Here is a 26,784-nt window from a genome sequence, read left to right on the forward strand (position 1 = left end):
ATAGGGAAAAACAGATATCAGTGACAATTTCTCAAAACATCATACTTTATTGCTTTAAAGGAGCCTGCTGTACAATTGGTGAGCTCCATATTCTTATACAAGGCTACCAGCAGGGTAAATAAAAACACAAGCAACATTTCCTCCAAGGATACAGGAAGCTGAACCAAGGCACATAAAACTTTGCTGTGAAGGAAAAGCAAAATACTTACCAGAAGCCTCTGTGGCTCATCATTTTCTTGGCAGTAAACACATTTTGAAGTGTGTCAGAATGGTCAGCAAAGCTCATAATTTGTTTTGCAGTAATTGTCCTTTGTCTGTTAATCTCCGAAGAGAGTTATCTGCCCTACTTTATAAAGGTTTTTGAGTATAAATGCGCAAAACCCAATAGCTTTGTATTTCTTCTATGTGAAGAAGAGAATTACTTTGTTCTACACATGCACACATCGAAAATGCTACTTAATTTTACAAATGAATGGATCCTGAAACCTGCAGCAATTAACTGCATATAATCAGAAAGAGATGTGCTATCTGGAATAGACTCCATTGGAAATAGAATAAAGGCTATCAAATTAGGAAAACAAATATTACAAAATACCAAGCTGTTTTTGCAGTGTATTATGTTCTAAATTTCTCCTTGTTCATTTCTAACCATAACAGGCACATATTATAACTGAAATTCAAATATTATAAAAAGAAAATCTTAACCAACTTTTCTTGGGCCATCCTTACATTTTAGGCCAGCTTAGATCATGAGCCTTAATTGAATTATCAAATTTACAAAATACAAAAAAATAAAATAAAACAACACCAAACTAAGTTGAAGACATTCCTCATTTAGCTCCTGGGTTTATTTTTATGTGAATACTCTCTTCACAACAAAGATTTAAATTCCAGTATGTAAAAGTAAGCAGTTTCTTCCAACATAAAAAAGTTATTTAGGTACATCAAGCAACTAAAGAGCACCAATCTGAACAGGTATAAGAAACTCAATATGCTGGCATTAAATAAGTATCTGCTCTACCTGAAGGGGGAAGTGCACAAAAGGCTTAAATATTTCACTACAATGTTATTTTTAAATAGAGATCAGCTGTTCCAGCAATATGAAAACCTGCCCACTTTAAAATCTCAAAAGATCACTTTTTTTCTCTTCTCTGTAAAAGTGCAAGTGCTAGTTTTCCTTCAAAAATTGTTGCCGTTTTTATTATGTTCATAATGTTAGTGACAAAACAGTGCAAAATAGTACGCCCATTTGTATTTTCAAAAAATTACAAACTAATAATAGCAATTCTCATCATATTGTAAGAGATTAGTTCCTTTGGAACTATTACTGCTGATAATTTCTTCAGATACAAAGTTTTCTTATCAGTACCTACTTTTTTCCACTACTAGAAGGAAAGAAAATCTAAGTACAGCCTTTTTGATAGTACTTGCCTCCAAATGGCTAATGAAAGTAGATTTTAATACAACACTGATAAAATATAAGATTTTTTCCCCACCTTGGAACTGAATGATAACTGGTACCCAAAATGCTATTTGCTCCTGTCATTAATGTTCAGCATCAGTTTTCCTTTAATAGGAATTCCTATAAATATGGATTGTAACAGCAAGCTATTACATATTTAGTTTGCATTCTTCCTCAAACTGAAGTACTATGAGGTTAACCTGCCGCTAAGTGTATCTAACTATAGTTCAAACTTGTTTTTTGTTGTTCTTCAGTCCACGCTGGGCAAATTAGAAATCATCCAGTGAAGCAATGGAGGGCTCAAGCTATTTGCAAGCAACATGCCTCAGAAGATTCTTTAGAGATATCAAACTGCTTATCAAATGTTCTTTCTCTTTCCATATGAACATTGTAACCACCTGGTTCATGTGGCAATGCTTTCAAGTATCCATTGAGCCAACATCTTTGGAGCAAAAATAATGCACAACAACTGCATTAGGAAACCGGGCAAAGGCACTATAAGCAGAAAAGAAAACAGCGTATCAGTTTAAACATAGTATCTTATGCTAATTGTTTCTGGTGCTCCTTATAAAACAACACTAATTTGCTTTGCTATTTTTACACGTACGAATTACCTCTTACATAAATCAATTCTTTCCAAAGGTATATTTGCAATAATATCTCTTTTTGTTGAAATTTTTAATGCTTTACTCCAGTGTCTTTGCCCTTTTGTGTTTATGTAAAGCACTATGTAATTTATGTACAATAGTGCTTTCCTTCTTTTGTTGCAAATAACAGCTTTACTTTTTTAATTACAAAGCTATTTGGAAGAAAGTTTGGATCCCAGACAAACACTGCCTACTTCATAAAGCTATGTACAAAGTGGGAAGCTATAATGTTGTGAAGCAGGACTCTATAAGGTAAACAGGACAAACGGTCATGAGATTGATTTCTAACTGAACAATCAGATTAAAAAACTGAGCACAATATGAAAATTGCAGTCTATAAGATACAAGGAAGGAAAAATCCTACCATGTAATAAGCATCCCAATAATAAAGAATATGGTGGTGAGACTTTACTTTCTTTTTGAAAGTAAAAATGCTAAGTTATATAATAATGGCCTAAACAGGTTGTAGCTTCTGGCTGATCCTGTCTGGTCTCCAAAGCTAATCAAGGTTGTGCTTTTTTAATATTTCGATGGAAGGCCACCAGGGAATCTTACGCTACAGGCTTGCCTGGGAAGTTGAAAAAACACCCCAGAAAACAATAGCAAACCAGCTCTGCAGTGTTGCCACAAAATTTCTAACTGAACATGTCCAGGAGTTACCAGAAGCTGACACTGATCTGAAGGAGCCTTTAGTTTTTACCATAGAACATCAAAACAGAATGTGGGACTAAACAAAGAATGCAAACTAGCTGTACTGTTTATTAAGGAACTGATTCATTCAAGAACATGTTAACACAGTAATCTACACATATTTTCTTGGAATGAGCACCAATTGTGACTCAGCTGTAAATCTGAACATATTTGAAGCAACATTTCTAATATAAAATAAGAAATAAAGAGATTTGCAAGCATAATACCTTGAAAAGAATCATTTAAATAAAACAAAATTAAAGGATCACTTAAAAGGGATATAAAATCTAAAGTTCATTACTTGAATGGCATTTTTTATACATGACTAAATTTAAAAAGCTTATATCCTGTATCGCTTTCAAGTGAGAAAGACTGCCATTTTATAAGATCAGTTATGAAACTACATATAAAGAAGCCAATCTCTCTACAGACATTTCTGTAAAAGCAACCAAGGCAAGGCTATACTGTCAGAACTGGAAAACCTGCAAAAACAGATTGGGCAGCAATTTCTTCTAGTTTCCTAATAGTAATTTTACCTACCTATTTCCAATCTTCTTTTTACACACACCACAAACTTTTTCTTCTGTGATTATACATTTCACCTGCTGATGTAAAATCCGTTCTTCCTGTACCTTTCACAAAATAAGAATAACTTTAGAAAAGAATAATTCCTTCAAAAGCATGAGAAAAAAAAAACCAAATGTGGTCCTTTAACTAGTATGGCGATATGGGGATCTCTGGAATAACATTCATATTATCCTGCTCCATGTTTTAGCTTTTTCTGATAATCATTGATAAGAAAAAAAAAATCTGACACATACTCGCAAGAATTCAGCATGGAGAAGCTTTTTAAGTATCTGATTGAATCGCTTCTTTTGGGCATTTTCTTCAAGGACTTTTTCCAAGAATATTCGTATCTCACTAATTTGAGTATTGGCTGGAAGGAGATTTATTGCCTAGAAATACAATAAAATGATAATGGAAGAAAAAAATCACATCAGCAAACAAACAACTAAATAAAAATATGGTTCCAATTGTCTAACTTGCATTTTATTTTATACTAATACTAAGCATGCTCATAAATATAGGAGACATCTCCAGTCATATGTCCATAGATTGGTGATAATAGAACAAATGTTACTATGTTTCATAAACTCCTTCGCTCTCTTTTTGAGAGTGCTTGTAGATGGAGAGTAAGCATTTCAATTAGAACAGCATTCTTTTTATCCAGCACTACAATCTAAAATGTTTCCCGTCTAAAAAAAGCAAAATTAAGAAAACCTTACTTTAGTAGTGTCCAATTTGCTGTGATGAAGTTCCAAAACCTGCAATGCAGCTTGAAGATTGGCTTGTGGCTCTAAGAGTTCCATCTTGATTGGTCCCAAGCAATGAACACTAGGTGGTGAAAGATACATTCGGAGCAGAGACAAGTATACCTGTTTCATACAGAACAAACCATTATGTGTGGGTTTTTTTTAAAAAAAACTAAATAACTTGCTTTAAGTATGTCCCTCTCCAACAGAGGGAAACCTATTCTAGTTACAATTCTAAATAACTTGCTTTAAGTAGTCCCTCTCCAACAGAGGGAAACCTATTCTAGCTACAATTCTAAATAACTTGCTTTAAGTACGTCCCTCTCCAACAGAGGGAAACCTATTCTAGCTACAATTCTATACAATTGTATAAAACAATGGAGTTACAGAGAACGGGGTGAAGATATGAATTTAGGTAACAGCAGGTAAACTAACCTTGTGCACTGCTGCTGGTATACGAACATTGAAAACAAATAAATATTTCTATCACAAACTGCCAGGATGAAAAAAAAAAGTTTTACACTTTCAGCCACCACTTTGGGGGCTGTAAAATGGATGCTAACTGGTTCCATATAGCCATAAGCACTCTTTGCTTAAAGTGTGTGAAACCAATGGTTTCATTAAGTAGACTGAGATATTTCTGCCAGAACAGAACGGAGGAGAAAAAAGACTCTGCCCTAACATTCTACATGGAACTATTTATGAAGAATGTTAATGCAGAACACGGTTGGTAGGAACTTACAGAGACAGCTTGGGATAATGTAACAGTGATCTTATAAACTACATTGGCTTCTATATTAGACCTTAAATACCAATATTAAAAAGCAGCTAACAAATAATAACAATCCATTATTATGTTCGTTATAGCATTTAAGCAACTTTTTAATCCAATGCAAAATTATATGCTTTGATTTGCCAAATGAAATTAAGCATTCCTCTATTTTACTATTTTTATCTACTTATTGCATAATGACTTTTCAAATGTGAGTTCAGTTTCAATCTGCAAATTTATTCCAACAAAATCACATGTCAATAGATCAATAGCAAATGGAAAAATAGTTGGAAGTATTATAATTAGTACTTCAGGAAGGACAATGGTTTAAAGATTCATTTGCATTTTGACTTCCTCCACATCCCCATGCTGCCTATTTATTATTTTTAATAGCACTTACTGTATCTACCATCTGCATTTAATTATGTAGTAAATGTCAGATATCTGTTTAATAAACACAGAGCATTAACTTTAAAATGTTGAAAAACAAGCTACTCACATCTTTACTGCCATCTTTGTTTCGGTCATAGTGTTTGTGACAGTAACTGAAAACAACAAGAAGAAATTCAGAGCAAAACCTGAACAGAAGCCTCGCATATTATAAACTACATATTTTGAATTTTAATCAATCAGTTAATAGCAAATGCTAAAGATATTCGAACAGATTTCTTATTTGGCAAAAACACTGGATAGGTCTAATTACTCTGGGGGGAAAAACAAGCGTTATTGGAGAATATTTAATTTTATAAAATTAGAGATTTGGCAAATTCTGCTGAATGTATTTTACTGAAGACTTTACTTATAAGTCCCAACATGATTTCAAATGAAACAAGTTATACAATAGTAGAGCTGGAAGGGACCTTGGAGGTCTTCTAGTCCAACCCCCTGCCTAGGCAGGAAACCCTATACCGTTCCAGACAAATGGCTATCCAACATCTTCTTAAAGACTTCCAGTGTTGGGGCATTCACAACTTCTGGAGGCAAGCTGTTCCACTGATTAATTGTTCTAACTGTCAGGAAGTTTCTCCTCAGTTCTAAGTTGCTTCTCTCCTTGATTAGTTTCCACCCATTGCTTCTTGTTCTGTCCACAGGTGCCTTGGAGAATAGCTTGACTCCCTGCTTTGTGGCAAGTTCAAAATCTCTTAAATTTTATAGACATTTCTCACAACTCTCTTTAAAGACTTCAGAAATTTTGGGCAATGATTTCAGATTTTAACTTGAATCTGCCTATATTTCTTGCTTGCTTGGAATCCCCTTCAAATCTGTGTCAAGCAAAACCATATAGGTCAGCTATTCTTCTTTGAAACTATATGCAAATTGCATACTGTGTTGGAGTGAACTGCCAAGATTACCAAAACATTCTTGTTCGTTACAGTGACACTGAAACCATCATTATGCATTGTGATTACATAAACTTTAAAATTAGTTTTGCATCAACAACAAAATAGAGAAGCTATGTCGTTGAAAACAAGATGGTCTAATAACAGTTGCCAATAAGTTAATGGTTGTAGGTTTCAAAGATTACAAAGCATGCTCATACTTTTCAGCTATCTTGGTGTCCTTTAGGATGTGAACATATATAAATAGAGCTTGCTCGTGATTTCCCATGCGTCCCAAGAGCAGTGCACGTTCTTCTAGGAGACCTGGGGGCAGGAGGAGAAAAATAGCACTCAGTGGCAATAAAGTTTATAAAGCAGTCTATAAGAATATGTATAGTAATGAAGAAGAAGGAAAGAACCAATGGAGGAGGTTGGAATAAAATATACATTGCTGTTTAAATTATGGGACTGTGCAAATCATTCAAAAGAGAGGCTCTGCAAAGCATCACTTTTCAAATCTTTAAAAACTACCCTGTCTTTTTCTAGGCTTATATAAATTCAGGAATTACTACTAACTAAATCAAAATCTTTAATTACAATCATAGATCAGAAAACTGTTGATTATTTTTGCAGACCTGTCTAGTTGGATTTTCCTTATTTATTTAAATCAATTTATATGGCTGCCCATTTCACAAATCTAAATCTGGGTGGCTAATATGAATTAAAAAATATAAAAGAAATGATACCTAATTATCTAGTTAGTCAGACAATTCTATGCTTTTAACTATTTTAGAAGTTATTTCCAACACACAAATTCATTAGTTTCTTCTATTGAACTCCAACATGATTCCCCATAGAGCCATTTTTCATATATGGTTCTTAATCAAAGATTGCAGGGGCTTTTTTGATGTCAATCTGCAGACTAAAGCTTTAAATAATAGGCTGATACTAGTGGGAATCCTTAGTTATATACTAAAAAAAAAATATCCCTGAAATACTGTCAATGTTTCACAGCATGGGTTACTGTTTACTTCGTACCATCAAAGGGAAAGTCACTGATGAGTTGCTCAGCATTGTAATAATTGGAACTCTCAAGAAAGGAAAGAAGCTTTTTTCGGTACTCTCCAAGTTCCCCCTCTTCCTCTCCAGCTGGCACTGGTGTTTCATCTGTCAGAAAAGAATTTCATAGGTGACTAAATATGTCTTACTGCTGTTCTTTATGTTTGGCTCTCTGTAATATTCTACTAAAAATGCACATAAGCGTTTTTTCTTCCTTGACTGGAAATGATCAATATAAAGTTAAAGTTTCTGTAGATCTTCTAAAAATGTTCTCTTACTTAAGTGAGCAACCAAACAGCCCTACCCATATACTCCAGAATCACTGGGGCTCCCCTCTGCAACAATCCCAACTCTACTCTTGCTTCTGGTTATGCATAATAATATAAATCACGGGTGAAAATACCTGGAGGGAAAGAAGTGAGATATTCCTTCATTAGGCCTTGTACTTTCTCACAGTAGAGCTGAATCAGACAATTGTGAAACTCTGAACCAATCTCATTCCAGATATAAATTACATGCTCCTGGAAATATATGTACATATACCGAATATGAGTTAATGCTACGTATCGCTAGAATTTTGTAATATTTCAAAATGCGATCATCAGGAATTCAAAATGACTATGTATCACTTTATTTAACTATTAGAAACTATTCTTTACTTTTTTTTAAAAAAAGATGGCTAAAATTACTTCTTTTGTAAATAATATGACAAATAAAGTATTAGATTTTTAAAAAGTAGATTATTACAATTTTAGTTCTTACCAAGTAAGGAATGGTGAGGTTTTTAAAATTCTCTAACAAGAAGTTCAGAATCCTTTTTCGTGGCAGGGATTCTACTTCAGGAAGATCTTCTGTAAATATCTGCCAAACAAATGGTTGAATTTCCAAAGCTGATATTTTCATATTTACTCTGATTTTATTAAAGATCACATAACAAGACCACTGTATTGCATATAAGGGCTACCATACTGGGATAAGACTTGGGATGCTACATTAGCTCACCCATTCATTAGGTGATTCTGGGGTGGTCACTATCTTTCAATTCAACCTGCCCCACGGACTATTCAGTTAGGCAAAGACAGGAAGGTGGGAATGTTATTTATGCCACCTTGAGCTCCTAGAAACAGAAGTAGTAACAAATAAAAGAAATATACAACACTCTCTGATCTAATATCTATAATTAACTTTTCTTTAACCTTCTCAAAGACTAATCAATATCTTTCCTATCAATCCACCATTCTCTTTATATTTCTTATGATTTGCTATTATGGAGCTGATGAACCTTTTTTAATCTTAGGACCTTAATATAAAGCCTGAAGGTTACAGTATACCCACCATCACGTTGTTAGCTCTGTCAAGCTCTTTGCCCAAATTGCTTTAATAAAAAGTTTTAATAAAAAGGAATGGAAAATTAGCATATTGGAACACAAAGCATTTGTTTCAAGCAAAATCCATCTTGTCCCTATATTTTCTACTTGAAAAAGTCTTGAGACTTTTTATACACTGTTTAGTTTCTTTTATTGTCAATATTGTCATCCAAACTTAGTGTCATATATAGAAAAGCAAGATATTCTGTTAAAACCTGAGATTAACTCTGTAAATATTCCGAATGAGGTCAGACAATGATATGCTACAAAGTTGAAATTGTACTGCCTACCAAACAGATGCTTCATTCTTTTTGGATGGATTACAACATAGTTTATAATTTATCTTCGAGGATAAATTGTTATTCAAAGTAGTCCCCATGTGGAGTATATAGTCACAATAATTAAAAGTAATCCTTAACCTATTTAATAGCTTTAGGAATATTCATCAAACTGGCAGCCACCTGCCTAAGACTATTTACTTTACTATCATAATGGTCAGTGAAGAGAACCCTTCCACCCACCTCTCTGTTTTTAAATGTATCCAAGTGTACTTACTTTTAATCCATCTTCAGGAAAATCCCTAAGTACCCAAACTGAATAGGAAAATATCAAATTCAAGTTCTCTGTTCCTACAGAATAAAACAAAGGCGTCAAATTAAAGAACTACAAAGGTACCGTGTTTCCCCGAAAATACAACTGTCCTGAAACTAAGGCCTTGCCATATTTTTTGGCTGGGCAAAAATATAAGCCCCCCCTTCTCCAGCCAGGCAGAGCACCACTCACCAACCTAGCGATATCCTGAAGGCGCCAATCTGCAGAAGCTGGGGGGGTGGGCAAATGTACTCACATTGCTTGCCGCCTTCAGGATACCGCTAGGTTGGTGAGTGGCACTATGCCCAGCTAGAGCGGGAGGTTGCTGAGCAGCTGCTCTCACAAGCAGCCGCTCGGCAACCTCCCTTTCCAGCCGGGCAGAACACTACTCACTGATCCAGTAATATCCCAAAGGCGCTAAACCATGTGGCGCTCTGCCCGGATGGAAAGGGAGGTTGCAAAAGTGCCTATTCCACCCCAGCTCGCGTGCCTCCCAGCGTCACCATGCCCCAGCCTAGATCTCCCTGCAGGGCCAGGGCAGCACCATCGCTGCTGCTGCGGCACTCCAAGCATAACCGGCTTCCAAACTCCGGAGATCCGCTGCTGAATCTTCTGATAGAAGACTATGCTCTATGGTTGTGGGCCGGCTGCCAGAAGACTCTCTGTCCCACCAGTCCTCCAACTCTGATCCAAGGGAGTTCTAAATATTCCCCTCCCCTCCTGATTTTTAGGTCACAACTTTCTTACTGCTACACATACCATGATTATCATCCAGCATTCTGGAGATGCTATTAAAACTCCTGCCAGACATACTTTTGTGGGGTCCTTGGTGCTTCTCTGAGCTTGATGGTTGGTGTTTGGTGGACATTTTTTAGGAAAATGTTCACTTGTGCTGAGAAAAAAATGCTATTCACCAATTTTCATGTAAACATTATCTTATCTGTCTAATTTCTCATTTTATAACATGAACTTAAATATTGTTATGATGGGAATAAACCCAATCATTAAATTGTTTGTTTACTTTTGTGATAACCATTAACCATTTTTCTTGATATATGAAATAATACAATATACCACAACACCAAATGCAAAGAAAGTAAATCAACTTCACTCACCCAAATGTTGTAAATACTGAACAGTTCTTTCATGGCCCTTCAAAGGAGAATTCGCTTTCTTGGACTGATCCACTAGCACCTGCAAGGCTTCAACAAAATAAAACTCTATTTCATTATCTTTTAAGTTAAACAGTGGGATTGTTCAAAACTATTTGGAGGATTATTCTGTGACGTATCTTTCCAAACTTGCTGTTGAAAGCATTATAGTGTGGAATCCTTTTCCAGGCTCAACATAGTTGCTTTGAGAGCCATCTATAATGTCTGAACATAAATATGCATGCCACATGTTGGTTTCAGTGGTGCAGTGGTTAAAGTGCAGTACTGCAGGCTACTTCTGTTGACTGCCGGCTGCCTGCAATTTGGTAGTTCAAATCCCACCAGGCTCAAGGTTAGCTCAGCCTTCCTCCTTCAGAGGGGGGTAAAATCAGGACCCAGATTGTTGGGGACAATATGCTGACACTGTAAACCGCTTAGATAGGGCTGTAAAGAGGTATATAAGTCTAAGTGCTATCGCTATTGCTATTCACTCTGATGACAAATCTGACAATACTGTACTATGAACTATGTGGCCCAGTATGAACATCACACTGCAATCTTTAATTTCCTTCCCCATCAAAAAAATACTGATCTCATTTGCTAGTTTACTCTATGCAAAATTTGCTCATACATTATACTACCAAAAATGAATAGCTTAAGAGATATGGAAACCATTTTGGTTCCTTCTTTCCTTTCTCAGTACTTACCCTTTTCGTGGAGACCTTTCTTCTCATATAGTATGATTAATTCACTGTATTTATGAGCTTTCTTGAGCACATGCTCACTTTCCTCAATATGGCAATGATTGTTCTCCAGTCTCAATAATGGTGCCACTAAGGCTACATTTGTCTGTAATAAAAAGAAATTTAATGGAATTGGAAACAAATTCATATCACCAAAATGAAACGTGAATCAAGGAAATGAGGTAGTGAAACTATTTTGCAAGTAATGAGATTGTTATTGATAGAAAGGGGATGGCAATCTACCCTTCTCCCTTATAAACATTCTATTGTATGCCATTTCAATAACAACATTAAGATACCATCACAAACCTACAATATCCTTTTGCCTGTTAAGTAATGAACAGTAAATGTTGTAAGGCATATATAGTTATTTTTACTGGGAATGAAGGCAGTTGCAATATAAAGACATCATAACATGCTCCTCAGCAAATCCTCTTGACTTCACAACTGAAGCTAAAGAGGACTTCCAGAGGAAAAATGGCAAACTGAAGACTCCTCTGCTAAAAGTAATAGATTGGCTCTTTGTAATTACTCTCCAGACAAGGAGACGACATGAGATCACCCACAAGTACTCTGTAGAGATGTTCCCTCTGACGAGGCTGCAAGATAGCAGTCTCTAGGAGAATTAGAACTCTGGAGAAGAGGAAATAGGTATCTTGCTCAACCAATAGTCAACCCCTTTAAGAACAGGAATACTTCCTTTTTAATCACTTTTGGAAATTGTTTGTTAACTGCTTTTCAGCTATAAGGAACCTTTGCATTGAGAGGTTTTAAAGCAACAGAAGAGTTTCCTTCAATCCTTAGCAAAAAATAATAATAATATGAGTTTCAGGACTTAAAAGATTCTTGGAATAAACAGCAACTTTGATTTTGGAGAGTTATAAAGTGATCGAAGGTCCAGATGAATTTAAAATATTTTTTTGGAATTAATTATAAGAATCTTTTCTATGGGAAAATATTTTTGTTTTGAATTATTTAAAAAAATGATAAGATGAAACTTTGAAATTTAGAAACTACAGCAAACTAAAAGGAAATTAAGATTATATTTAAAGGAAGAGAACACCTTAATTGAAACTTGAATGCTATACAGAATACAGCAAAATAATAAAATATTTGACATTTCCTTCTCTGTGGCGGGCCCAGCCCTGTGGAATGACCTCCCTCCGGATATTAGGACTACCTCTGACCTCCGCTCCTTCCGTGTAAAGCTCAAGACCCACCTATTCCAAGTAGCTGGCCTGGCTCAACCATAGTTTGATCATATCGCTCCTGACGGGTTTTTAATTTTGTAATTTTATTTAGGGGATTTTAAATTACGATTTTAATTGTTTTCATTCATTTGTCTACCTCCTCCATGCATACGTCTATATTTTTGTGCATGTATTGTCCATATTTGTATTTTATGTGTTTTTATTGTACGCCGCCCCGAGTCCTTCGGGAGAGGGTGCGGCTAACAAATAAAATATTATTATTATTATTATTATTATTATTATTATTATTATTATTATTATTGAACAATAGATTCAGAATTTAATTTTAAAGAGTGTCTGATTCTATAGACAGACTGTGTTTAAAAGATGTTGGAAGAGGAACAATTTTCACCAGACAAGGTGAAGACTGATCTGAAAATGAATTTTAAAATGAAAAACTACAAAACCGTTATGGAAAAAGATGCTATATTGGATGTGCAAAATAATCCGGCTGATTTCTTAATAATTAAAATGATACACAAATAACAAACCAAGAGACAAACCTGGATAGTCTTTCTATATTATATTTACAATTGGCTTGGTAATACTTTGTAGAATTTTATGATAAGGGACAAAGAAAAAAATGAAAAGAAATTAAGTTTTAGGACATAATTTGAAGAGATTAAAAGATCAAAACTATTAAAACTACAAGGATATGAAGTTGGTTTATTTGATCAAGGTTAAAATATGTATGTTGCTAACTCTGGTAATTCTCAATGGACTTTTGTGATCAGGTGTAAAATATCAAGATTATTAAGAATTAGTTTATAAACAAGAAATGGGAAAAGAGATTCATTTTATTTTAAGAAAGATAAATTATTAAATGGTTTATAATCGTGATGAAGGGAAAGTCCTTTCTTTATATCTTTTTTATTTTTATTTTTAGTTTGTATTAATTTTTATCATTGTAGTTTTAATTTTTAATAAAATTACTATTTAAAAAGTGAAACTAATGATATATGTATTAATGACCTGAACAATACTTTAGCCACAATTAAATGTATTTTCTGATTTTAATTATTTTAAGAGAACTGTCCATAGATTGCATATGATTCTTCACTCTCCTCCACATTGTACTTTAAAATGATTTTTATTTGCAATTACATCAAGGACTGGGACAAGATTTTTTTCAAATTCAGTATTAGACATGGAATCTCATCAGCACTTTAATGCAAATAATGTTTGACCATGTTTTAGAACTTCCCCTGAAGACAAAGGATTTGTTTGGAACTAACTAAAAAAGAAAGACATTTCTAAAGAAGTCTCCTTCCTCTATATTTATCTTTAGGTCTTTCTAATACCCAATTGCTATTTCAGTATAAAATTACACTTCACTTCCATTCTGAATTTCCAATTCAAAAGATGAAGAGTACTCACATGGAGGAAGCATTTCAACAGTGTAGTATCAATTATCTGTATCAATTTCTTTTTGGATTTTATGGTAGGAGTCCCCTCCATGAGGGGAGACGTAGTGGACTGATGGTCAGAATCATATAGCTTCTTCACTAACTGACTTCGTTTCTGTAAAGAGGAAATAAAGTTACGGTTACGCCCTGCCCACATTACTCAAAATAAAAGCCAGTGAAGCCTCATTCTTGTAGTTTTTCTGTACTCCTTAATTCTTATTACTCAGATCTCCCCGTCTTCTTAACATTTTTCCATTGTTTTGTTACACTTGACTCTCCACTCCATCTCTTCTCTCTACTTCTCTCTACAAAATCTTGTCTGCAAGCTTCCTGAGAAATGGACTCAACTTCTGCACTATATAGAGCAAGACAGTGAAAGTTGGTCATTCAGAGAAACTACAATTTCGTTTTCTTAGCATGATGGCTTCTCATATCAAAGCTCTAATACAGTGATGGCGAACCTATGGCACGCGTGCCACAGGTGGCACGCGGAGCCATTTGTCAGGGCACGCAAGGCGCTACCCTGTCAGCTGAGTTCACCTTTTTTTAAAGCCATTTTTTGCCCTCCCCCCAGGCTCCAGAGCCTTTATAGGAGCCTGGGGAGGGCGAAAAGAGCCTCCCCTGCTGCCCCGAAGACCCTCCAGAGGCTTCATGAGCTTTCCTGAAGCCTCCAGAGCGCAAAAGAACGGCCCTACGGGCAAACCGGAAGTTCAGGAACAGACTTCCAGTTTGCTCGGAGGGTCATTTTGACTACTCCGAAAGCTTCAGGGAAGCATCCTGAAGGTCCTTCAAGCCTTCGGAGCGATCAAAACGACCCTCCGAGCAAACCGGACATCATTTCCGGTTTGCTCGGAGGTTCATTTTGACTGCTCCGGAGGGCTTCCAGGGGGGCGGGGGAGGCTGTTTTCACCCTCCCCAGGCTCCTATAAAGCCTCTGGAGCCTGGGGAGGGCAAAAAAAGCATGCAAAAAATGGAGGGGAGCACCTGTAGTGCGCGCATGCGCACTGGGGGGGTGTCGTGCATTGCATTATGGGTGCGGCACGCTCGCACACTACCCCCTGCGCTCCCCCCACTTATGGCATGCAAGCCAAAAAAGGTTCGCCGCCGCTGCTCTAATATAACCAGATCATAACTTGCCCTCACTCAAATCCATTTTAAATGTTAAATAAAACAAGAGCATGACATTCTATACTTTTGAAACAAATCTGGAGGTGGCGTCTAACATAAGCAGCCAATGGGAAAGCACAATGAAGAGTTAAATGCTTACATGAGTTAGGTAATCTATAAGTGCTAGGTGTGCTTTTTCTAGCTCCGCTGCAGAGAGACTTGGCACTGCATTTGGATACTGGAGCTGTTTTTTGTAATCGCCGGGCAACAGTTCAGGATAGAGACCTATCACATGCGTAGGATCTGAAGAACAAAAACACAAGTGTGGTAGGTCAAAATATTTTCAACAAAAATGCAAATTATAACAAATTTAAATTCACAGTATTTATCTATTTAACTTTCTTTTATCATAAAGAAACTAATTTGACTAAGATCTATGTCAGTAGTACAATATTAAGGATTCAACAACATGAATATGGCTGGCTTGAAAATCATAAACTGGAAAGAAATACCAAGTGAATTTAACTATGCTTAATCATGAGCTTTGTATACTTTAACATTTTAATTAATAACTTTGAGCAAGGGGGTTGAGAGAATGCATTTCAAAATTTTAGGCAATCTAAACATAGTAAGGTAACTATTAACAGATACGGTATTCAAAATAATTGTATAGAGTAGACGAATGGGTTGTAAATAACAGTGACATTTCACAGAAACAAAGAGTTTTTTTCACCTAGAAAAGAAAAACCAAATGTGCAGGGATAAGATGGGGGATTCCTGGTTTGGTAGTAGTTAAAAAGACTTCACAATAGTAGTGGATTACAAATTGAATGAGTCAGCAGCACAATGTGGGTGCAGTTTTAGGCTTCGTCAACAGAAGTAGTTTCCAAAGCCGGAGAAGCAATATCTTTACTAGATTTTGCATTCATTAGTCAAAGCCTTGTTGACCATTACATCCAGTTTTAGATGAATAGTGAAGGAAACTCAAACAAACTGAATCAGTCAAGAAAAGAATACCGAGGAGCAGGTCAAAATTAAGTCCTTTGAGACAAGAAACTGGGAATGTTTAGTCTTGAGAAGGCTGGGGGGGGGGAGGGGGGGTGGCATGATCATATTTTTCCAAGCCTGAAAAAAACTGTCAAACAGAAGAAAGCCAAAGACTCTTCTCTATCATTTTGGAGGACAGGACATGGAACAATAGATTTAAGTGACAGAAAAACCAGATGCCAATTGAATGTTTAAACATTTTGACAATAGGAATAGCTTCATAGTGGAACTAATTATCCAAAGTAAAGGTTGTATATCCATTTGTCACTAATTCTTTAGTTTCCTACATGAAATGGGAGACTAGATTATTTAAATGGCCCATTTTAGTTCTAGTATTTTATTTCTTTTCTAAAACTATTTATACTAATATTCTGTGCATAATATTTAAAATAATTTGTTGCAGTTCAGTACTACTGAAATTCCAAATATAAAATAATAAAGAGTGTTCTTTCAATATAGGGTCACCTTGCAGTGAGATGGACAGCAAACAAATGTAATAAATAAATAGGTTTTTTTTTTAAAGATGTCAAGTTACTGCTGCTGGTAAATTTACTTTTTACCCAATGGCATCCATGACTAGTTTTCACATTTAATACTTATTTCCATACTAAAATGCTTCTATGTTTTTGTGGCACTCTCACAACGTTGCAAGATAAACGTAACATTGTAATTTGTAATATTGGCAGAAGAGTATTTTTTATATTTTGATCTACAATTCAGCTCTGCATTTTTCATAGGAGACTGAAGTTACAAAAGGAAATGTACCTCTCTTGTCTTCTCGGCAATTACAAAAAGAAATGTTCCACAGGATGTTCTTACAAAAATCCAAACACGAATGCTTATTTATAGCTTTTTACAGATGTGTTTTAGTAGTATTTAATTCTCCTTGCATAATTTAAAGCGAGGCTGGAAATGAAAATCTACCTGTCCCAAGTTTAGCAAAAACTTGCATTGATTCATCAAAGCGCTTTTGGCAGAAAAGGTTGAAGGCATAAAGATTCTTAATGTGATGGATCTGTTGCTGTTTTTCATTGTCAGAATCGTCTTTCATATCCTAACAAGTTTAAACAGAAGCAGAAAAAATACTTTATTCACCATAAACTCTTGAAGTGGAAAAGAAAAAAATCAAGAATTAAAAATGCAAACCTTTAGGAAATAGCACACTGGCTCTTAAGGAAATTGATCCTTGGTAATGAAAAAGTACATTTGAATATGCTTGTGGGGAAAATTGTTCATGCAAGCCAGGAGATATATTTCTATCTCAGTTATGCTATCCAAGAAGAACACAAATATAAGTTTCTTGTGTGTGGCAAACTTTACTGTCACATTTGTAGTCCATGAACACTGAGACCATAATAAATATCTGAGTAATACATAGTAGGCCTAAATAAGAAGTACAAAAAAACAGTGCATTCAAAAATATAACTGCACTGAATGGATCAAACAGTGACATAATTCACAGTTACTGTCCTCGGTATACACTCTCCAATCCCTGAGATGCATATAACTACACTTCAAAAGCCTTGAACAGAGTCCTCCAAACCCCTCCCAACATTACGGCTAAGTTGTAAACTAATGTGACAGGAGGAGAAAAATATGAAATACATGAGGAGCTGCAATATTAACATGATTTAAATAAAAGTAAAGCAAGTGATACCATCATTTCAAAAAAATTGCACCTTTGACATAAGGCAGTGCTCACATGATTGATTCTCACAAACAAGAGATACCAGTATTAACTATCATTTAAGTGTTTTTGTAGCCCTCTTCATAGGTAAGTACAATCAGATTAATAAACATTTTTATGGCACACAAGTTGTTTGTTTTGCATAAGAAGTCAAACTAATTAAATCTTTCACAGAACTAGGTTTTTTTTTTAATTTTAAGTTTGCTCCAAATTTAAAGACCATGGTTATAGACTTTAAAGCAAGCCAGGAAAGCTTCATATTGTATCTTGTTCCCAAATTGTAACCACACTTTCTTATTTAACGAAATAAATCCTGATTTGTTCATCTCCACTATGTTACAATCAAAGCTTATTATAATCAACCTGAATCAAACTAAACCAACTTTTACAGATTTAGAGGACAAGCACTAAATTTTGCAGTTACTCATTATATGCTAATTAACAAATACTTTAGTCTTTAAAGAGCACTTTTACTAGATAGCAACTTATAAATGTAATTATTTTTCACAGAATCACTCAAGTTCTGTCAACATACTAATGTATGGCTTTGTGAGTCCCAGTTAGTTATTTAAAACACAATTGACTAGGTTCATCCATCATACTAAACCAAATACAACTGATACCTGATTATGGTTTAGTATGACACAGGATCCCAAGTATAGACTGAAAATATATTTAATCTTTCACTTACCGCCAATTGCAAAGCCAATTCAAACTGTTTATCTTGGAGGAGCTGCTGAATCTGGGTTGCAATGGAAACTGGAATGAGGCGCCAAACAAAATGATTGCTGGCCACATATACAATATTAGGACTAAAATAAGGAAAAAGATACAGTCAGCAATGTACTTTAATGGCTAACTCCCCTTTGCTCAACAATTCTTTAAAATTAATAATTCAACAGTATTTTATATGCAAAATAGGAGAAAAGTAGGCAATTAAAGCTTTCCTACCCTCCAGAAGTAATGAAGCGTGGCCTATGTAGTTCAATACTCTGAACCAGGAGACGGGGCTCAAATGTACGAATCTCTACATATCTTGGCAATACTGCGACCACGTATGGAGTCTGATGTTCTGTTAGGGAAACAAACAATCAGCAACAGCATACAGATTTAAACAACTTTCCATTCAAGAGGAGCAATTTTTTTATTACTTTCTTCATCCCCCTTGTCTTTTTAATCATTTCTCTTCTAATACTACTGTACTTTATGAGAACAGCATAACCTCATCTCAAACCATTGCATTTATTATCACTGGGTTTCTGATATACAACTACAATATTTATTTAATAGAGTTATACACCGTCTTTCCTCCAAGAACTTAACTTAGCCATTCCCCTCATTCATCCTACTTGTTTCCTATAACAGCCCTGTGAAATAGAATGGGACAAAAGGAGTGACTGGTCCATAGTCACCCCATGAGTATCCATGGCCAAAGATAAACTAAAATCTGAGTCTCTCCAATCCTAATCAAATTTATTAACAAATGACAAAATCTTTAATTATTCAGACTGCAATCTGATTTATAATAGGCTGTCAAACATCTGATATTGTTAGTTTACTAACTGGTATCTTTGGCTATACATTCTGAAATCTGGAAATTAATCAGTGGAATAATAGGATATAGAGAAATCTTTGGACATGTTACATTAGAAATGCTTGAAAAAGTTTTATCAAAGCATGGTCTTTTCTCAATTTTTTTATCAACTGGATTAATATGTGGTATTGATTTAGCATTCTTTGCATAAGAGCTATTGCAAATAGAATATCATCTTTCAACCATTATGAAGTTCCATAGAACTCACACTCAGCAGTCCATGATGACCCTAACAAAAAATGTATTATGCAACCTTCCTGAAGTAGCTTGTCTCTACTTTTAAACACAGTTTTATGCAGTATTAAAGTCCACAAGGAAACTTTAGAAGATGCGGAGTCACGGATAAAATTCCACCTTTATTATTCACAAAACTAACATTTACCCTGGGAAAATACAGATTTTAAAAGAGCTGGTAAACCTTTCTTTTCTGGAAGACATGAATGACATTAATACTGCAAATCAACTTATCACAAAAACAGTACTTAAGCCGATTGATTTATTTCCAGGATGCGTTTAAGCTGTATAAAATATGAGATCGCAGTATAGTCAATTAAACATCACCTACACTTGTTTGGTTTGGATGCATTGGCTTCAAATAAATCTCCTGAATTACCAATTACCAAAATGCATCTAGATGTACCAGTTACATCTAAACCTAAATCAAACTTCTTTAAATGATTAATATTGTTTACTTTTTTTTATCTTAAAAAAACTTTGGAATAAAATGCTAGTATATCATATATTAATAAATTATTAAGTGTTTTTAAAATATTAAATATAATTCCTATGAATTTAAGAAAAAACGAATTCAACAAGTGCTTATTTTCTATATTTACCAGATTCCTCAAATGTACAAAAAAAGCTGATATCAAAGCCCCTTATCCATGGGTTTCTTTTATATTTCACATTGGGTTGATATTCACAAAATTATAATATGATCACTGTTGTCTAAAGAATACACACCAAAATTTTATTACTATAGAACCGTGATGGCGAACCTATGGCACATGTGCCACAGGTGAAACGCAGAACCCTCTGCACGCGAACCATCACTCCAGCTCAACTCCACTGTGCATATGCATGCGCCTCCCACCAGCCAGCTAGTCTCTGCCACGCAAGCATGGGGCGCATGTGGGAGACACGCTCCTGTGTGGGGGCGGGGCGCACACATGGGAGTCACATGTGCATGCGTGGAAGGTGGGGTCATGTACACATGCATGGAGGACACTCACGGGGGCGCATGCACTTGGCAACAAAAAGGGTAGCCATTACTGCTATAGAATATACAAATTGTTCTTTTTTATATAGTAATAAATTAAAATCTGAGCAAAGAAAATAATTATTCAAGTAGTAGGGAAAACAGAGCTGCTTTGGACTCACAAACCTGGATTTATAGAAATATACTTTCTATCTATAAACTGGCATTATATCAACATAACAGAAAGTTACCTATCATCTCATGTAGTCAAATGTCATTATTAATTGAAAAAATCAAGATGTATTATATTTTCTGTGTGTAACACATTTTTTCTTTAGAGCTAAGAATTTTTAATTTTACTTGTTCTTACCCATGGCTATTGGGATATCTGTCCAATTGAAGGCACATTTCTGTGTACAGACTCCTTCTTCATTCAACACAACAGTTAGATCATCTTGGCCTACAACAACTTTGCCATCTACCAATGGGACTACTAATGGCTCAAGCTGCTTTCCTGTAGGAAATAATTCCTTAATCGATCCCTTCCCATCTACCTGTGAATGAATTAAAAAAGCTGGTCATTCAATTTAAAAAGCCATTACCACAATACTCCTTATTATTATTAGAAAGAGCTGTTCCATCCCCCAGTATTCCTGTCACTAAGGTTATTTCATCAACTCCATAGATCAAACCATAGCCAAATTGTTTAGGGATTTCCCAAACGTCAACTTCTACCACTGATGTCATAACAAATATATAGTGCAATAAAGTGCCTATTTTCTCAGAAGGCTCACTATATATAGTAAGTTTATTCAGTACAGGAAATGAGAATTCATAATTCATGCTCCAATCATTTATTTCCCCTGCATAGGGTATCCAGAAAAATCAGTATTTTCCATCTTAGTCTAATTATTCTAATACCTTTATTAGATAATAATCCCTTTTGAAACCAACACAGATTGAATCTTTACACCATGCCATCGACTTAGGTACATCTGGCACACTGAAATCTCCCTGGAGGTCAAGAAGAAAAAATATCTAATTAGGTACAATTAAAGAAGCTGAATAATTTCTCTCTCTCTCAAATGGAATTTTAGAATATCTTGTCAATAGTATTGCCCAGATATTAAACATTATGCCTTGCCCAGAGAAAAAAAACATTTCCTTTATTTGGGGGATGTTAGTAAGGAGAGATATTTAAATGGTAATTTCCCAGCCCTTGACATCTAAATCCTACTTTTTCTGTAAAACTGTTTCCTTCTGCTGGAAATCCAATGTTTTTAAATATCTTGAATAGTTTATTTTTAATATCGTTGTAGACTATGGCTTGTAGAAACCATGATGACAACCCCCAGCAATGTACCTTTAATTTTCTCCATTACATTCTAGTTTAAGGGGTACAAATTAAAAACAGATCATGAGATCTCAATTTTTTTAAAGAATTTTTTTATTTCTTTTATAAAAAAACAGACATCATCAATATATATCTCCCTGAGTTTTATAGAATTCTATCTTTTTCTTAGTACTTTGTTAATTAATGTTATACTTCAAGGTAACTGTTAAATTGGGCTAAAGAATTAAATCCCACAAATTATTTTTGAAAATGTTTTCTGAATATAAAATCAACACCACTTTCAAATCAATGATACTTTCAAACCAAAAATTGTATTTTAATGATAATGAATTTAATGAATGATAGAACGGTGATGAGAATGAGATGAACAGTATCTAATTTGGATGAATAAAAATAATAAATACTGCACCTGAAGTTCATGGAATTTTCGGTCCTTCCAATAAAACAGTTGTAACTTCTTTCTCACTGCCACACACATTCTAAGGACCTCTTCTCCAGTATCCGAGTGCTGTAAAAATAAATATATCTCTAAGCATCAAAGCTGGAAAACACAATATTAAGCTCTGCTCACACAGTGTTACGTCATTGTTCTCTAAAATATGGTTTATTATACAGCAAACCACAATTGCTGAGCAATAAATAGTGGCGTGCAAATTACTATGGGTGTATTCCCTTAATTTGTACCACAAACAAGCCTCATTAGTGTATTATGCAAGTCCGGTTATATGCAAGCTTGTTTTTTTTTTATTTGTTTCTAACAAAAATAGAATAAAAATGAACCCTGAGCAGGCCTTGTTGTCATTCTTTTTTCTTAATTATCTTTTTCTTTCCTTAAAAACAGGCTGAAATAAAATTCATTTCATGGTAGACCCAACAGAACGGGTTCCAATTGCAGTCAATAAGTGAAGACTATCTGTATTTTAAATATCATCTCTAAAATGTGATTTTCAGAAGTAGTGAATAATCAGCATCTCTCCCACTCACCTCCTTCCCGGACATTAATTAATTAATTAATTTTTGCATTTTAACCTAACATGCCAAATGTTCAAGAAGGCAAGCCTCTTTTCATTGCATACCTTTAGATCACAAGTGAAGAGAGTTGCACCTTTTGCCTTTGAAACTGTTGTGATCTGTTGAAAGGTCAACAAATCATGAACATAAATGTTGTTTTCTGTTTGGGACAAAAACACAAATTACTGCTTAAATTAAGGTATACACATGCTGCTATTCAAATCGCTAAAACTTTCTCATAATGAATAATGCCTCAAACATTATTTTATTCTGAAATAAAATGGAAACTTTACAAATATCTCCCAGTTTTTTATTCTACAATTATTCTGAGTCTCGAAGAATCTCCATTCTAAGAGTGATGGACAATGTAAAAAAATGATGAAGTTCAATAAAGCTTAAAGAAGATAACAAAATGTAAAGTGCTTTTAAAAATTAATGTGGCCTTTAAAAAATTAAAGATCAGAAGTAAAGCAAAACACTGAAATTCAGGTTAACAGAACAAATTTGCCCATTCCCAACTCAGAATTCAAGATTTAACTCTTAAAGAAATTCCCTAGTCTTATAATGACTGTCGTACCTTGTTTCAAAACAAAATGAATCTGAACAATTATTTCACTTACCTAATAAACTGACCAAAATTTTGAACTGGGATACAACGTGGATCTATTAAAAATAAAATTAAAAATCATGTAAATAAGCTTTAGGTAAGTTTGTTCAAAGTTAACTTGCTTCAAAGGACTGTAAAATATAACTGATTTATAAGTGGATCCTCCTCTCTAACAAGGTAACCCTTCAGTGAAAATTATGGAATATCTAATGAAATAAACTACAGATAGTCCTTGACTTACAACAGTTCATTTAGTGACCATTCAAAGTTATAATGGCATTGACAAAAGTGACTTATGACAGTTTTTCATACTTACAACCATTGCAACATTCCCTTGGTTATGTGATCAAAATTCGGATGCTTAGCAACTAGTTCATACAGTATTTATGACAGCTGCAATGTCCCGGGGCCATGTGATCCCCTTTTGCAACTTTCTGACAAGCAAAGTCAATGGGGAAGCCAGATTCACTTAACAACATACCAACCGCAATGATTCACTTAACAATGTGGCAAGAAAGGTTGTAAAATGGGACAAAACTCATTTAGTAAATGTCTCACTCAGCAACATAAATTTTAGACTCGATTGTGGTCTTAAGTTGAGAACTATGTGTAATTTATAATTTAGGTGGTCAATAAATCCCATCTAGTCTGACTTCTCCCCAAGCAAATTATTTGTTATTTAACAGGGGTTTTTATATCACAAAAGAAATAAGCATATTTCTTATGGGACAGCAATCACAAACACACATCACCCATAACAATCACATATATCAAATATGAAAATAATTAAAATATTATAGAAGCCAGAGTCAATTGTACAGCCAATCCCAATCACACCAGCCAATGAAGCCTAAGTTTCACAGAAATTAACAATCTTAGCTGAATCTGAATTTGCCACACCTACCTGCTGTATCTTCTTGGAGAAGTTCTTGTTTGATTTTTCTAATGTGACTTCAAACCTGTTGCAGCCTATCAAACAATATATGGATTTAGAAAAGACATATTTTAAACTAGCTATTTATTCAACTTGCATTTATCAATTAAGGAATAATGTCATATAAACTTCTGAACTTAGATTAAAGGAGATGCAAGTCTCACAACTTCATTTGAAGACTGAAAAAAAAAATAGTACAGTACATTACAGCATATCCAGTTATCAGAAAATCACTAATGATTATCCAACTACTAGAAAGATTCCACTCTTAATTTTCATTTCAAGACAATCTCTTTTTCTGTGAATTCAGGGAAATTGAAAAATGGTTTTTCAGGCTATCAGACTTTAAATGTTACTTTTTACAGAGATAACATTTACCGTCTCTGTGATAAAAATATTACTATGATGAGGAGATTCCCAAGTTTCTGAGATTTATACAGGACAGGACTGATCCAAATCAGCCATGATCATACATTGAAGATCTAATTCAACTAGCCCTAATAAATTGTTGGTTTAAGGGAGAGAATCCTTTTTTTTACAGTTGCAATTCATACTATTCAATTCTAATTTCTGTTCTAATTCATATTTTACAGATTACTTTAAAGTCAAAGGAATCAAGTATGAATCTGACTGACTTTTTAAAACAAGTTATGCCTAATTCTAAAATATAATGAAATTTTGCATGGAATTAAACATGATATAAGGAATATAGGATATTTCAGGCAAGCCAATAAACTCTTTATCATATAAGTTGTATACACAGCTATTGGATTATTAATAATATTAAGTTTATTTCTCAAATAAGCTTTAACTGGAAGGGTTCACACATAGTACAACAGCATAAACCACAATTTATTTATGTAACAAACTAAACCTAAAACAAATTATATATATATATATATATATATATATATATATATATATATATATATATATATATATATATATATATATATATATATATATATATATATATATATATATATATATATATATATATATATATATATATATATATATATATATATATATATATATATATATATATATATATATATATATATATATATATATATATATATATATAATCTCCATATATATAAATTAGCACAATAAATAAAGTCGGTATAAGGCTAAAACAAGTTTCTGATTCTTGGCAAATATTCTGTCTTAACTAGGTAAAGGGCCTATCTTGTATGAATCTGCCTTAAAATACAATGAAGTAACAGATAGCTCTCAACTATCCAGTTGTTACTATTTGTTAACATGCAAAGGGTGGTAAATCATTACAAACTTACCAGTTTCTTTTCGAATTCTGTAAAGTAAAAGATGTCCTTGTTTAGTCCCAACTAGGAGCCATTCTTCTACAAATGAGAAAACACTTAATTTGCACCAGCAATATTCTATTTTTTCCTAAGAAATTCATATTTTTAAAAATATTTCAATAAAAATAATGTTCAGTTAACATATATTTTCCAAGGCCAAATTTACAGGGCAATCCTATCCATATCACCAGGTGTAATTGCCTGGTGATAACTAAATATGACACACCTCTGCATGGCTCTATAAATGAACTTTAGTGTGGTTTTTTTAATAATCAAACATTTGGGGGGGGGGGGGGTTAAGTATTGGAAAGCATCCGAGAGTGTTATACAGTACAATATTTGAAATTTGAAATGTCTGGACATTCCACTATTCCCAGAGAGGAAGAAAATACAAGCTAGAAGTCGCATTCCTCATCAGACTTTATTAAAATCAATGCAGTTAAATCAGAAAACACAAAGTAATTTGGCATTGGTGTTCATTTATTAAATCTGAATGTGGCTTTTCTCCAGGCACCCCAATAAGGCAACATGGACACTCCTCTCCCAGAGAGTTTTGCTTTGAATCTAGTTCTCCCTTTCTAGACCCGCTTCGGCTCTGCCTGGGGGAAGGCAGGCAATGCTTTTCCTTCTCATGACTCACGTGAGAGTCACGTTTTAAAAATCACAACACGCAAAGCGCTCAAGTTGTTCCAGCATCATCTATCAACGCGCGGGGAAACCGGCAAGATTTCCCCCCTGGCTGGGACCACAACGTTGGATTAGTTCGCTCAACATAACAAGACTTGGTGGGAGGGAGGGAGGAGTAGAAAACGGACCCCTTGCACAACAAGACTTTGTGGTTGTGACTCTCGACACACAACGTCACTGAAATGTGAGGAGGGACGAGCGGGTGCCGAATCCCGGAGGGGAGCCCTGCACTCACCCCAAGCCGCCAAGCAGTCGATCTGCAGCGGCAGTTTTTCCAGGATCGTCACTGGCTCGAAGGCGTCGTGCATAACGGCGACAGGCTGGCTTTTCCTCAGAAGCGACGGGCCGTTGCCCCAGAGCCACCAAGGAGGGCCCGAGCGACGACGGTGCCAACAACCCCCAGCCACAAAAGCCGAGCCTGGGGCCGCTGCAACGTTTCCGGGTTGCTCTTTACTTCCGTAGC

General features: G+C 34.8%; 1 protein-coding gene across 1 annotated transcript; it reads right to left on the reverse strand.

The window, feature by feature from the left end:
- On the reverse strand, nt 1-26,784 carry VPS39 (VPS39 subunit of HOPS complex). The gene is made up of 25 exons (XM_081935269.1): nt 26,557-26,784; nt 25,608-25,673; nt 24,280-24,344; nt 23,389-23,431; nt 22,834-22,928; nt 22,167-22,265; nt 21,325-21,417; nt 20,774-20,957; nt 18,563-18,683; nt 18,303-18,423; nt 16,849-16,978; nt 15,038-15,180; nt 13,742-13,885; nt 11,079-11,220; nt 10,336-10,422; nt 9,185-9,258; nt 8,025-8,123; nt 7,666-7,783; nt 7,242-7,370; nt 6,425-6,527; nt 5,384-5,429; nt 4,086-4,235; nt 3,621-3,755; nt 3,340-3,431; nt 1-1,957 (listed from the first exon to the last, which is right to left on the reverse strand). The coding sequence occupies exons 1-25, from the start codon at nt 26,627-26,629 to the stop codon at nt 1,882-1,884; spliced, it is 2,628 nt and encodes an 875-aa protein (XP_081791395.1). The 5' UTR covers nt 26,630-26,784; the 3' UTR covers nt 1-1,881.

This window comes from Natrix helvetica, assembly GCF_964273705.1.
Source record: "Natrix helvetica genome assembly, chromosome: 1".
Lineage (NCBI taxonomy): Eukaryota > Metazoa > Chordata > Lepidosauria > Squamata > Natricidae > Natrix > Natrix helvetica.